General features: G+C 45.4%; 1 protein-coding gene across 2 annotated transcripts in view; it reads right to left on the bottom strand.

The window, feature by feature from the left end:
• Window positions 1-3,169: 3,169 nt before the first annotated feature.
• Window positions 3,170-14,951, bottom strand: part of SBF2 (SET binding factor 2) — a 488,940-nt gene continuing 477,158 nt past the window's right edge. For both annotated transcript variants that reach the window (XM_040258399.1, XM_040258400.1), the window contains 7 exons: window positions 13,324-13,451; window positions 11,941-12,174; window positions 10,724-10,828; window positions 9,141-9,334; window positions 8,394-8,481; window positions 5,897-6,028; window positions 3,170-4,925 (listed from right to left, as the gene is read on the bottom strand). In XM_040258399.1, coding sequence (XP_040114333.1) covers window positions 4,827-4,925; window positions 5,897-6,028; window positions 8,394-8,481; window positions 9,141-9,334; window positions 10,724-10,828; window positions 11,941-12,174; window positions 13,324-13,451 — 980 coding nt within the window. In that variant the 3' untranslated portion in view covers window positions 3,170-4,826. The remainder of the gene's footprint in view (window positions 4,926-5,896; window positions 6,029-8,393; window positions 8,482-9,140; window positions 9,335-10,723; window positions 10,829-11,940; window positions 12,175-13,323; window positions 13,452-14,951) is intronic.

Raw genomic sequence — 14,951 nt, 5'->3', positions numbered from 1 at the left:
ATCTGCCTTGCTGAACTTCCTTAGAGTTACTCCACAGTCTGAGTCTCCCACCCAGCTTTTCCTCCTCCCTCCCTTCCCTGGGTCTTTGACAAGGTCATGCCTGCACGTTGGTCTCCTGACTCTCCCAACCTCTCCTACTTTCCTGTCCATCTGGCGCCTGCTTCTCAGAGGACTGGGACGAACACGTCTGTTAGCACCACTCAAAGCAGGATCCTTGGACCAGCAACCTCCATGTCACCTGTGAGCATATTAGGAATATGGAATGTCAAGTCCCCTCTCAATCCTACTGAGTCAGGATCTTCATTTTAGCAAGATGACTCATACACACGCTACAATTTGTGAAGGGCTGATTTAGATGATTTGGTCTCTTTCAGCAAATCCTTTTCATCAGTTTGGAGCCTCATTCGTTGCAAAGGTGAACCCTTGGAATCACAAATTCACAGATCAGGGCCCTTCATTTTATAGGTCAAAGCCTTAAAGTTAAGACATAGTTCAAGGTCTTCTCATGAATTAGATGCAGCGCCGAGGTCTCTCACCTCCCGCTTTGGCTCTGCTATGAGCAGGTCACTGGCTCTGCATCTGCCTTGCCTAGCATAGTAGCACAGGAAGGTGGCTAGTTGTCGTATAATTTTAAAAGGTGTTTTTTTTTTTTTTTGGATCTTTGTCCTGGGTTTGTGGCATGGAGTTGCTAAAACCTTTAGAACTTCCTGAGTGAAAGGCGTGCCTTTGTTATTCATAATGAGTCCCTCTGCCCACACCTGTGTTTATGTGAATGCAGTGACTCAGGCTGGGCCCCTAGATAGCTTCAGGCTGGTTACCAGAAAGAACTACGTGTGAACGGGGTGTGGGAAATTACACCTCCAGGGGGACTGGAGAGTGGGTTATGAAAAAATCCTGACAGGATCCAGAGAGCTTCCCAGCTGGCGACCACAGGGAGGTGCTGGGAGGGCGCAGGCCACCGCCTCTCCCAATCCTTGCCCACGCACCTCTTCCTTGTGGCTGTTACTTCCTTAGGACAAACTGATAAACACTGACCAAGCACTTCCTGAGCTGTGTACGTTCTTCTGGACGATCACTGAAACTGCGGAGGGGGTTGTGTGTTGGTCAAGAGTCTGGTGGCCCCTGGGACTTGCAAGTGGCATCTGATGGGGGACACTCTTGTGGGGCTGAGCCCTCAACTATGGGGTCTGGGCTGACTCGGAGGAGGAAGCTTCTGAACTGGATGAACTGTGGGGCACCCAGCTGGATGGGAGAACTGGAGAAGGGAGTGAGGAACGACAGGAATTTTGTATGAGAAATCGTGTTGGAAAAAAGGTAACACACTGGTCCAAACTGAGATAGGCCATAGGTGCAAAATACTCACTGGGTTTTGAGGACTCAGTATGAACTAGTTCATGAGTAATCTTTTGTACTGATTGACATGTTGAAATAATTTTGATTACAGTAAATAAATGATTGAAAATAAGACAAAATGTTATAAAACTTAATTTCTTTTTACTTTTTAAAAAAGATTCACAGTGGCTTGATTATGCATCTGTTTGGCAGTACTGCTCCAAGTCTTACTATTGCAGGAAGGCAGACCCCTTCCAGGGCCCGAAACTGGGCTCTTGTCTAGCACTCGGAAGTGAATTCTCCGAGGAGACACATGTGCTGACAAAGCAAGAGATTTTTTTTGGGAAAGGGCACCTGGGTGGAGAGCAGCAGGGTAAGGGAACACAGGAGAAGAGCTCTGTCACGTGGCTTGCAGTCTCGGATTTTATGGTGATGGGATTAGTTTCCGAGTTGTCCTTAGCCAATCATTCTGACTCAGAGTCCTTCCTGGTGGTGCACGCCTTGTTCAGCCAAGATGGATGCCAGAGAGAAGGATTCTGGGAGGTGGTCAGACAGTTGTTGTCTCCCTTTGACGTTTCCTGAACTCTTCTGGTTGGTGGAGGCTTATTAGTTCCCTGTTCCTTACCAGGACCGCCTGTCATAAAACAACTCATGCAAATAGTTACTATGGTGCCTGGCCAGGGTGGGCGGTTTTGAGTGTGCTTCCCCTAACAATACTGTTTTATTCTTGGCTTAATTCATAGCTCTGATTGCTGTAACTGATGGCATTTCCTGGTTATCAGCCTGAGATCTTGAGATTATTCAGAAATTCTTTATGAGATAATGGAGTTACTTAACAAGTCTTAAAAGAACTCTGAATGAAATATCTATAAACGTCAATTTTCATTGAGAAACAAATTAGCTGTACTATTAACAGTTAACACTCCAGCTCTGGAGTGAGGTCATCAAGTAGAGGGGCTAGGAAGGTAAGAATGAAGAACCTGGGCTGAAGGTTTTGGGGAGTGGGGCCTGTGCTCCCCTGGGGCTGCAATAACCCAGGCATAGAAAGGCCTTGTCAGGGGATCCGCAGGGCCAGGGCACCAGGCCTGTCTTTCTTCCTTGGAACGCAGTGCCCTTCTCCCCGCACAGCTAAGGCTGAGGAACGAAGGGCGGCCTGACATTCTTGGGCTCGACTTCAGCTGTTTCCCTTGTTAGTCATGTCAGGGTCACAGCGTGCAGAACGGCAGGTCACAGGAGTCCTGGAGGCTCAGGAAATTGAAGGCTCAGGAGGGCGACGATGGGGCCCTTCCTTCTCCCTGGATCTCCAGACTTGGGGGTTCAGCCCTGAGAACCTGCATTCTGTTGGCTCCCCATCCAGATGTAGTTGGGGTCCCCAAGGTAAACTCCAAGAGCTTAATGAGAGGAAGTGTGGTCCAGACTGTGCTGTTTAACAATTTCCTGAAGCAGAAAAATCTGCTTCTGAACTAGCGTTTGAATTCTCCTGCCTAAAATTCTTGCCAATTGCCATATGCCACAGGTGGCGAAACTGCAACCTGGAAGAGGTAAAAGACTTAACCAATTTCACACAGCTCATCGGAGGCACTGGGTGGGAGTGGCAGCCTTAGGCCTCTTCCCTAAACTCTGCAGCAGTGTGTCCAGAACCCAGAAGCTGAGGCCAGCGTTTCCAGTGTCTGGTTACTTCCTGAGCAAAGGGCAGTGACAACATTGATAGAACCAAGGCAAGAAATGGGTTATGCTGTGTCTTACCCTTGAACTTTTAGTCCCATGTATGAATCATGAGTGTTGCCTCCTGAGTGTCCCGCAGTGCACAATGAGCTGTATTTCAATAAGTGAGGGATGCTTTTTCTTAAGAAATAAGTTTAATTCAAGGGGTTAGTGAATACAAGGCATGTAGTGCCTTCATGAAAGTTAAAAGAATCCAGTTACAAAAGAAGCACTGTGTAAAGTCTCAAATAGCTGAAGGTATAGTGGGCTCCATATTTTACAGAGTACAAAAAATTATTTCATATACAAAGAAAAATACAAATAATGTGCAAAAACCATTTTCACAGGTGGCCATTTATAAAATGAAAATGATAGAAAAATCCTTCATTCTTATTACCCCCGAATTTCTTATATATTAACACAGTTCTGTTTCCTAGTGTGTAATTTTAAATTTGAAAATCTGATTTATTTTTCATCTACAAAGTGGCTTTTTAAAAAGGGAACCATTTTAAAATTACTGAAATCTTATGAATGAATCAGTTAATTTTATATTAAATTATAAGCAGACTACCTGAAAAACAAGGGTATAGAAATCATATATACATATTTTTGAAACATTAGTTTGGTATTTAACATATTAACATTTCAAAACAAATGTGGTGATCTAGCTACCTACGACTCCAGTTGACCACAGTGGCTGTTGCAGAAAAGCTGTCTCTGTTCACTGTGAGCAAACAGCATTCCTGTATCTCAAGCTGGACAAACACAGGTTATCAAAAGTACAGAAAATCTAACGACTAAACAAGTCCTTAAGTTCACGTGCAGAGGTGCTGTTTGGGTATCCTCGTCTCGCCACGGTGCGACCGCGGTCTATACAGCCCTTGTCACAGGGGTGGTGTGCTCATAAACAGCTGGCTTCTGTCTCTCCAACATCTTCACTTTATTAGAGTTCAGTGCAAGTGGCTGTTTTGTGAATTAGTGCATCCAGCTTTTTGCATGTTATTTTGTGTAAGAAGCTGTCAGGGAGCAGAAGAATACATGGGACCACGAAGTCCTGGATCCTCAGGGCACCTTTGGCCTAGGAAAATTCAGTGTTTTGGAAGCCATGTTTTCCTGCATTGGCCTGGTGATTACTGCACCATTCCCTGGCCAATCTTTCCCATCAGGCTATTCTGTGTGCCCCTTGGCCTGCCTGAGCACTGGTGGTCTTGCTGTGAACCCCAGTGCCGAGCAGGGATCCTGGAAGCACCTTTGGCAGCACCAGAGAACCAAGTATCTCTAAGGTTGGGCAGTAAGAGCAGGAGCCTCCAACGGGAAACCTATGCAGAACAGAAGATAGTCTTGGAGGATTTTGAGTTTTGCTTGTCAGGAAGTTCTCCAAGGAAGTTATGACCTTGGAGAACAGAAAGGATTCAGCTTTCATGAAGAAGGACCCAGGTGGGTGGTAGCCGCTTGGCCTAGGGGATGGTTGACAGATGGCTCAGGAAGCATTCTTCTGATCCCTAACCATGAGGGATTGTTCTAACCACTAGGTTAGAACAACCTAGTGCAAGACACAGGGAGGGCCTGGGGCTCTTGACCAGACTTGTGTGACACATCTACTCGGCTAAGACGACCTAGCAACTGCCGAGAGAGGGGAATGGCTAAGTCTGGGCAGGAGAACCTCAGGTCCTAGGATGACTCATCAGGACTGAGCAGGAAGCTGTCAGCTCTTCAAGGATTCATGCACTTTTTCCCTATCTGGCAGCACAAGCCCTTCCTCCTCCTTCTGTGTGAGTTGACCATGGGTATCAGGCATCAGAGATACAGCTCTGGATCCTGTCCATCCACTGCTGGGCACTCTGTCCATCCTGGGCACAGAAGTTATACACACGTTTGCTGGTCTTGAGCTACAAAAACAAAGGAAGAGAAGCAGAGATGAGGGCAGGGCTAGTCTACAGGTTTGGTCATGTGAGCTAATCAATCCCTGTGACCTTCCCTTTTCATGCTACCCCAGAACCTCTGTATTTCTCTGCTCTCCACTACTGTACTGTCATTGATTACGGAAGTGATTTTACTTTCCTGGTCCCCAGAGTCACACGGGATCTTAACAGAAGGGTCTGCAGAGAAAACAGATATTCCAGAAAAGCCTGACTTTGCACCTTCTTGACCAAGAGGGTGTGGAACGGCTGGAGCCTCTTGCCTCACCCACGCACTGCAGCCACGCAGCAAAGGAGCTGAGAAGACTGAGCTTCAGCCACATCATGGTGGGGCTGGCTTTCACACTCCCTTCCCATCTCTTTCTCTAAGTCTTCAGCTGGGGCCTCACTGGGAGTTCAGAGTCAGGGAAGCGGCCTCACAGCCTGAGCAGGGCACTAGAGTATGACCTGTGTTCTGTATGAAGTCTTGCTTGGCTCTGGGGACTACATAAGTCCCCTATCATGTGGCCCATAAAATGTCCCAAGGCCTGCTGAAGATGTCAGGGAAGACAGTCATCATGTGTGACTAATGATGTTTTTTTTGGATGATCAAGCTTGAAGACAAAAAGATATAAAAGGGAAGTAACATCTGTTTTTGACAGAGGTGGTGAGTGAATAACAATATTTAACAAGGAGTTCCTCTGCTTCCAAGTGTAGTTGGACACCTTTTGAAGGAGTCTTTTGTGCAAAGCAACATGCAGCCTTTATGAGCCATAAGGACAGCAGGGAGAGGTCAGGTTTGGGGATTAAGAGTGCTGGCTTCAGGTTCTGCAGCAGTTCCCGCAGCCAGGGTGGGGCTGTAGTCACCACCAACTGCTCTGAGGCCCCATCATCCTTGGAGTGGATGGACTGACAGTAAGGGATTATGTGCAGAGAGCCAGGAAGAGACCAGGTCAGCTTACATCAAAGAAAGCCTTGTCACTCGTGTGCTTCGGGGCGCCCATGCTGGGGCCGGCAGGGATGACCATTTCTACTTCAGCCAGGTCGATGTGGCCCTTACAGCTGGTGTCCTCCCCCGAGTCATAGTATCGCAGCTGGAACCAAAGGACACATGGGATATGAGACCCAGGAAAGGGAGACAGTAGGGCTTTCAAAAGGTAGGCTTTTCCCATATCTTGCTCAACTATGTCTGGAAGAACAGACAAGAAATTAAAAACACCGTCTGCTTCTAGGAAGAAGAATTAGGTAGCTGGGAGAAAGGGTAAAAAGACATATTTTTTGAAATTCGAATAAATGTATTACATATAAAAGAATAAAAACAACAACTGTAAAAAGTATATGGAACATATGAATGGGGGGTTAATGTTTAGAATGTATACAAAATTCCTAGAGATTGAGAAGAAAAAGATAAACAACCTAATGGAAAACTGGTCAAAGGATTTCAACTGGCAACTCACAGAAAAAATGTGAGCGACCTATAACATCTGCAAAGGTGAACAGCCTAAACAGTCAAAAGTAAATGAAATCAATGAGATTTCACTTTTCACTTAGATTAAGAAATATTTTAAATGGTTGACAATATTCAGGTTGAATGGAAGGCATGAGGTATTTGTAAGCACCGTTTGTGGGGTTATAATTAGTCAGAAACCTATTAGAGGACAATCTGGCAATATGAACTAAAAGCTAAAATGCTTATACTTATTGACACACCTTCCCCACCTCTAGGAATTTATCTTACAGAAACACCCCCACAAGCATGCAAAGACACACAAAGAAAGAGGTTTCCTTCAGCACTCCCTCTATCAGCTAATGATAAGATGTATCTGCCTGTCAGTAGGGTATTGGTTAATTAAATGATGGTACATCAATAGTGTGGAATGCTATACAACATTTAAGAAATAAGATCTATGTGAACTGGTAGGAAAATATGCTCAAGCTATACTATATCTGAAAAGCTAATTTCCAAATAGCATGTAAATATGAAGTGATTTTTGAAAAACAATGAATAGCTCAACATTTGACTGAGGGTTACTATGTGTAAGGACTGGATTTCACTTGAACTAAATCAGTCTGGATTTCAGAAAGTTACATGGCAGGAATGTGTCTAGTGCCTCCGTCACTGTGATTCTGGCCTCAGACTTTTCCCGGCCTCTCTCTGCAGGCATGGTAGTAGTACAAATAGAAACCTGTATACCTTTTGCATTAAATCTAAAAGACTGTCAGGAATGCAAGTATAATTTGATCTAACTGTAAATTATAGAAACATCATGACATTCTCCTATGTTTTATTTAGTGGTTGAATGGGACTTTTCTATACAATGTAGGCTCTAATTTCAAAGACAGTGCTGTTTAAAGTCCAGTTGCCTAAAAAGGGCTTCCCGCGTATCTGTTAAAAAAAAAAAAATTCTCTGTATCTGTAATCCAACAGGATCTTGTGTAGCCTTTATGAAACTCCTTGAGCAGAGGGAAAGGTGGTTGATGCCCACATAAAGTGTTCATTTGGCAGGAGTCCTCTAGATGCAGCTCCAACCAGAGCACCGTACTGGGGTACAGCCCGTGTCTTTCTCAGTAGACTCCACGTTACACACAAATGCACTGAGAATCTGCTCAGGGCTGACTGGTTAGTTCTAAGGCGGAGTGAAGTCTCCGGTCAGACCATGGGAGGACATGTGACTCTCCAGTGAATGATGCAAAGAGGCTGGAAGTTTGCATAGTATCTCCCTACCCTCCAAGATCACCGGAGCAAAGATTCTGACTCTAAGGACTGTGGGGAGAGCGGGGGCTGGGGGGCTAGAGCCATAGCAAAGAACCTAACAGTGGGGAAAAGACTTCCCAGAATGGTCTGGGAGGTCCAGGCTAGTGTCTGCCCGCTCTGGATTTCAGGTTTGGATGGGCACATCCCCTTCTCCCTGTTTTAAAGCTCCCTCCCTCCTCTGTTGCTGTCACCTTTGAGGGATAATGATGCCTTCTTTCCTACAGGGATGGGCACAGAGAAGGTGTTTAAGAAATGTTTGTTGAATAAATTAATGCCCTCGACTTTGAATGGATGCTTTGTGCTGTCGAGATGAAGTGATCTGTGCTCTGGAGAGTGTTCACAGGCACGGGCTCTGAATGTGCACGTGGTACGCAGCGTGCTGAAACCCTGAGGTCCTCCCCCGGCCTGGCTGTGGACAGCAGGCAGCAGGAGATGCATGACCATTAGAAAGCAGAGTTTTGTTGCTCCTGATGCTCTGAGCGCCCGGTCACTGCCTCTGTTGCACACACCCGCACTTTCTCAGAGGGCTGCTGGGTGCCCTCTCACTGGCTCCACGGAGGAGCCCCCAGGTAGCTGGTGAGAGGCCTCAGGGAAGCATTCTGTGCGTGGGGGCTGTGCGTGTCTGCTGGGAGTCACACAACAGCCAGGGACGAAGCCTCGCCTGGGGAGAAGTGACTGCTACAGGCTGTGATGGTGTTTATTACCTGATGCTTTGTTACATCCAAAACAAACCAACGGGGCTTCCAGCCTTTCAGCAAAGCCCCTCTTTTGTACAGTGTTCCCTCGAAGGACCTAGAAGTAATGATGACATGGTGGTTAATATGATTTTACTACGTGCTGTAAAGGCGTTATCTGCTGTTTTTGTTGGTCAAGTCTCTGTTTCCCCTAGATGATCCAAAAAAGATCAGTCGGAGCTCCCCCCAGAATTTCTCTACTAGACTCTCAGGGAAAGACTGCCTCATTCTGCTGGGATTGCCCAGCTTGTGAGGTTTGGAGCTCTCAGTAGCCATCCTTTGTACCACGCTGGGGTTCACGCAGCCTGTACAGGAAGCAGAGCTGGTGAATGAGAGAAGCCTGAAGGTACTGTGAGAAACGGCGCATCCTGGCCTTCTCACTTCATGTGAGTAAATTCCTTTCTGCTTGGGCAAGCATGTGCTGGATCTCAGAAGTCTGCCACTGAAGAAGTGCTCACTAACACACATTCCCTCAAAAGACCAGGCAGATAGGAGATAGTAGGGACCGCCACACAAAACTGCAACCTTCTGGCCTTATTTTAGTTATAATTTTGACTTTTCCTCTTCCAAGAACCATCTACCACATTTAAAACAGAAACAAAGAATGAAAGCGGGTCCCTTTTAAGTTGATAGACGTGGCATGGCCTAGGCCTAGCTGATTTGAGGGGCTCTGGGAGAGCCTCTGTTCCACCCCCTGGCAGGGCTCACGGCATCTACCTGTTCTCATCGTTCTTGGGTGTGTACTGGCTGTACAGCGTGGCTGCTCTGCGGTCCACCCCGTTGGATGGGGGGACACCCGTGTTCTGCTCCTCTGCCACGTTGCTGTCTGGAAGGTGCAGCTGAGGCCTCTTCTGATAAAAAGGGAGGTTGGTGGACACAGTTCCTGGGGAGCCCGAAGGGTATCTCTGGGGCTGAAAAAGAACAGGAGGTAGGAAGGCTTTACAAAGACTTTAAGCAACTAACTAATCTGGTGATTTCACTTCTAAAAATTTACCTCAAGAAAGAAACTGGATCATATATGTATGTCTATATAAAATATGTATTAAAACATGCTTACCTTGGAGTTTTTTTTTTTAACATAGCGAAAAACTAGAAAGTACCTAAATGTCTATCATTATGGGGCTAGTTAAAAAAAAAAAAAAATTTCTGAACAATGGGATTCTAGACAGCTGTTACAAAGGATGCTGATTTATATGCAACAAATGGAAGGACACGCATGCCATATATTAAGGAAAACAGAAAGCAGGTTTTAGAACTATGTCTATAGCAAATCCCTTTTATATATGTGTTTAAAAGTCTGAAGGCATAGTGGTTTATTTCTACGTTATAATTTTTGGGTGATTTCTATTTTATAACTTCCTGTGTTATAAAGGAATACATACTTAAAGGAATACATATATCTCATATTCATAATCAGGAAAAAGTTAATAAACTATTTTATTCTTAGAAAAAAAGCAGTAAGACTTCATCCACCTGTGGCCTGTCTGATAATAGCCCGAGTTGCCACTTGCAACTCAGGCGTCCCGAGGACCCCTTCTTACAGGGTCAGAGGACATTTTCTTCTATACTCCATTCTCCTTGACCCCTCTGTGACATCTGACCCTGCTTACCTCTCCTTTCCTCAAGTGCTCTCATCTGTCCTAACCTCCCTCTGTTGCACTTGGAGCGGACCTGCTGTGGGTTTGGCTGGTGGCCTCCCTGTGTATCAGCCGTGTTATCTGGGCCTGAGCCTGCATGCATGAGCCGGACGCCACTGCCTCACTGCGGGTTAACAGGACGCTAAGGTGGGGATGCTCAGGGGCTCAGCACAGCCCATTCCACATTTTATAGCTTAAGGGGTGGTGAGAAGCAGAAAAAGTATTTGGTACTAAAATATTTTTACAGTAAATGTTTCTTAATTTAGAAGCAAAAAGGGGGTGTGAGCAACAGAGAGTGGCATATTTTACTGTTTTAAAATATTTCATTTTCCCTATTTCTCTGGAGCCAACAAGATCTTGGCATTCCCTTCTTCCCTCCCCTCCTATGGTAGAAGACTAGCTGAAACCACAGAGGTGCTGAGATAGAAAAAACCCAGTAATTTCCCCTGGATTTAGGGCACTGAACATAAGTATCATATCACTGTGGTAGAGTGAGACACTCAGGAAGTACTCGGTCGTTTGGAACTTTCTGCCCTGGACCCTCAAGGCATGACCCCTCTCTTTGGCCATAAACCTCCTGGGTTATGAGTGGCAGAGGCCCCACCTGACCCAGTGCCCTCAAGAAGCTCCGTAGTAGCTCTTCAAAGGGCTTTGCCAACTCACATGGTCTGCTCTGGGCTCTTCTTTAAGGTCCACGTTTACCCGTTCCCATAGCTGCTGCCACTTCTCAGGGGTTTGGTTCAATTTATGCTCCAGTCTTTCAATTTCCTACAGAGAAATTAAAAGTTTTTTTTTTTTTTTTTTTTTTTGACAGATTAAGTATTGGGTTGGTTAAGAAGTTCGTTTGGGCTTTTCTGTAACAGCAGACAAACTCAAATGAACTTCTTGGCCAACCGAGTCTTTCACAGAAATCACGGTGCTCCCTAGAGCCACAGCTCCTCTGAGCTGTGAGTCTGGGGCCTCAGAGGCCTCCCAGCCAGGAATGGTGGTGGCAGGAGTGCTAGCTGGTGTGATGCACTGTGGCAAAGATGATTTATTAGGATCTGTAACTGGGCCTCTTTGTACAGATGGCTTAAATAGAGAGATGAAATCTGTATCCCAAACACCTTCACCCTTGGCCAGCCCATAGGAAATCTGATGGCCACAGCAAAAGGTCAAGCACTAGGCCTATGTCCAGACCCTAATAGCTAAGGTAGATGAGAAGTCTGTCCTGGACAGAGAAACCCCTTGACTCTGATGATTCAAACCAGATGTAGGGAGAATGAACCAAGAAATGCCCAAGCCTGGCGTTTCCCTCGGCCAGGGAGACTGAGAGCAGAGCAGCGGCCTCTGTGACGGCGCTCTCACACACGCTTCTCCTGGTGGGAAGACTGAATGGAGAAGGCTCTTCAGGAACTGTCTGGCCTGTGTCAGGGCTCAAACCCTTCCCTCAGGGCCGCTGCTCTCCTCATGGGGTTACTGCCAGAATGGCTTCACTCCAGAATATAACTTGTAGAAGACGGCTGTTAGTATTCCCATCAGACCATCAGCTACCCACACTTCTGACCGGGGGAAGTAAGGCACCCACAGAAGTCATAACCCAGGCCTTACTCTGGCTCTTGGCCAGATGAAACAGCCAGGAAGCTGCAAACTGCTCTACTTGCTTGAATGCTTCCTCGTAACGATGAAAAACTCGCTTCTACTGAGACTGTTTTCCAGTCCCTGTGCTTGGATCTCCACGGATGCTGGGGAGCCAGTCTGGTTTCCACATGTTCTACGGTGCTGGCAAGAATGCTAGCCAGGAGCTGGTGAACCAGGCTTCACTCAGCCAGGTTCCTGAGGCCTCTCGTGCCTTCAGGGGCCCAGATCCTTGGGAGTCTGGCTTCGTGTAGCTGACTTACACTGAAAAGGCTGGTGAGAGCGTCAGGCTGAGCGCAGCTGACATCATCATAGCACGGCCACACGGTTCTCCTCTGGCTCTGGGGCCTGGCTCCTCCGGCCAGCTCAGAGTCTTCGGAGGGCAGCTGCTTGGGGGTCAGCATCATCCAGTCATACGAGGGCCCTGTGGAAAGCGTCTCCTCTATATAGTAATCCCACTTCTTGAGGCTGGAAACATTTACACTGGGCTTCAGGGCCTGTTTAAAGAAAATTCTGAAATGTAGTTTTATCCTGACTTCAAAGTAGCCCAAGCTTACTGTCAGGCCAGCCCCTGACACTGCAGGGTCCAGGGAAGAGGATGAACAGAGGTTCTCATTACATATGTCTATATATTTAAACATTACACATCAATATAACTATTAGATAAAGTATGTTCTATCCTCCTACCCTGACAAATATAACTTCCAAACGACCTAGAAGGCCAGGTTTCAGTTGAGAATTCTCAAGACTCCTCGGCACTGGGGGAGGCTGGTCCCAGTTCCCAGTTGTTGGCCTAAACCTCTGCTCCTCCTGGCTCAGCTCTGTCCTACACTCTGAAGGTCTCTTATGAACATGCACATATACCCCAGCCCTGCAGATGAACTCTGTCTGCTCCCTGACAAATGTTCCTTAGTTGCCCTTTGGCTTAGGAGTATACTTACTGGCTTAGGGAAGTGGTCTGGTAAGTAGTTTGAATTTGGGCAAGGAATTCTGAAGTACCAGAGTGTGGTCTAGATGAAGGAGGAGCATCTAAGCATGTACCCTTGGTTTCTCACACACCTCATAAGGAGGGTGCATGTGGAAAGGCCAGGGTGGGGTCCTATTGTTCTGGGGCCCAGGGTCTGGCCTTTTTGCCCGTGAGTGGTGGTGGAGAGCTCCACTCCACTGCAGAGCCTATTTCATGTAGACGGGCATGGCAGAGCATAGCTGTCCATGAGAAGTCAACCTTCTTGGGCTGGGCTCCAACCTTCCTGCTTCTCATAGGGTTTCTTCCATGGCTCTGGTATGAATGGACTTAGGGAAGTCTTTTCTGAAGTACTTTAGGTTTTTCAGCTTAGACAGTATGCTGAGGGTTTAAGTTTTGTTTGTTCTCCTTTCCCAGGGCAAGTTGATTTGCTCTGAGTTTCTTGAAGTTATCCTCTCTATGTCTAGGGGGCCAGCTCCTAATTTTTCTGGTCAAGAATTTGGTAACAGACTTCATTGCATCATAATCTAAACCTAAAGTGTATCAACTTTTAAATAACTTCTGGTATGAAACCTAGTCAAATGTTTATAAAAGGCTTAAACAGCTTATATACGCTCAACGTAAGGAAAACTTCAACACAAAAATATTCCAAAAATGCAACATAAATGCTTTCTTTCTTTACCTCTATTTCCACTGGTGAATATAAATAATTAAAGAAAACGGGACTCCTCTTGTGCATTCTATCAATACACTCCCAAATACAAACTCCTTTTTTGGCATGCTTGTCTCCTTTATCATCAAATAAAGTTCCTGGAAAAAAAAATCAGCAAAACAAAAGTCAAATAAATCAACAGTTTGCTTAAAAATGTGATGCATGTAGCAGATGAAAAATGGAGCATTTTGTATGGCTCTAGAAACATCACTGCATGGGCAAAAACCTTAGAAAATAACTAAGGAGATAGGAAAGGACTGTAGCAAAGCTAAAGATAGGAATGGGCTTCACAGCTATATGGAAACAAATCCAAATGGAAGGAAAGCATGTGCTGAAGTTTTCCCAAGTATTTGGCAATACATCATGACTCCCCCCAGGCCACATCCCACGTCTGTATCAGATTCACAGAGGTCCATGCCAGCAGACATTCTACACATTTTCCCAAAAGGCTGGAAGGAAAATGATTTGATGAGACTCAGTTAAAAACATAATTTTATGTTTGTTTATAAAGTTGCTGGCTGTTTATTATGAAGCCATTTAAAGTGTTTTCTTTGGTAGTTTACATACACCACACATCATGGTCAGGGAGACTGTGGATGTCAGATGGGTGTGGTCTGTATCCTTGGGTGAGTTAGAAGCTGAATTGGGGAGGGTGGCATTTCAGGTACTATATTTGTACCTTTCAGTCTGTTACTCACATGAGCCCGCTTTGTTTTAATAGAGAGGAAGGTGTGTTAGCGTGAGGCAGGAGGTGTTTCTTTAAAAGGCCAGCAAGAGTGCCCCTCGTGGCAGTGCTGTCTTTTCTTGCTTTAAATGAAAAGACTCAGTCAAAAGTTAATAAGCATTTTATTTATCATAAAATGTTTCATGCCCAAGACTGCACAAAATCTTATAACATGAGGGGCCCCCAAGACATGGAGTTTTAAGAGTTGGACATGATTTAGAGACTAAACCAGCACCAACACTAATTAATGTTTCTTCTCTACCTGTTAAGTGTAGAGTGCAGAACAGTAGTTCTCAACCCTGGCCACTCATTTAAAAAAGACAACAACAAAAAAAACGGGGGCTTCAAAAAGTCCCAGTACTTAGGTCTCACCTCAGACCAATTACAGAATATGAGAATAGGCCCCAGATAAAAGTAATTTTAAAAAGTTCTCTAAGTGACTCTAGTGTCCACTGTAACCAGCTCTACTTAATGTCTTCCGAACACAAGGGTAACTAAAAAATTAAGGTTTCTGATTGTGATGTGTGGAATGACAATTTTATGAGTCAACAAAGGTCTGAAAGTACAAACAGGAAAGGAAATGGTCTCACCAGTGCTGTCTCCCTTACCAAAAGTATGAAATATTGTACTAGACAAGTTTAATAGCATGCATTGAAAAACAGTATTTCTTGCTTTCGTATTTTAAACTCAGAATATTAGTAAATATTTTCAGCCATTAAGAGAACCCTCTTTATGAATATTCAGTATGTATAATATACTGAAAATAAACAGTAGACATAACATACTGCTTTTCTTTATTTGATTGTCTTCTTAACAAAAATACTCATGTGTATCCCCGTTTTCCCCTCCCTGTAACAGCAGCAGAGTAAGAACG

The sequence above is a fragment of the Oryx dammah genome, unplaced genomic scaffold, assembly GCF_014754425.2.
Source record: "Oryx dammah isolate SB20612 unplaced genomic scaffold, SCBI_Odam_1.1 HiC_scaffold_17, whole genome shotgun sequence".
Taxonomy (NCBI): Eukaryota; Metazoa; Chordata; class Mammalia; order Artiodactyla; family Bovidae; genus Oryx; species Oryx dammah.
The sequence above is the reverse complement of the archived record's forward strand: the minus strand, read 5'-3'. Positions and strand labels throughout refer to the sequence as shown.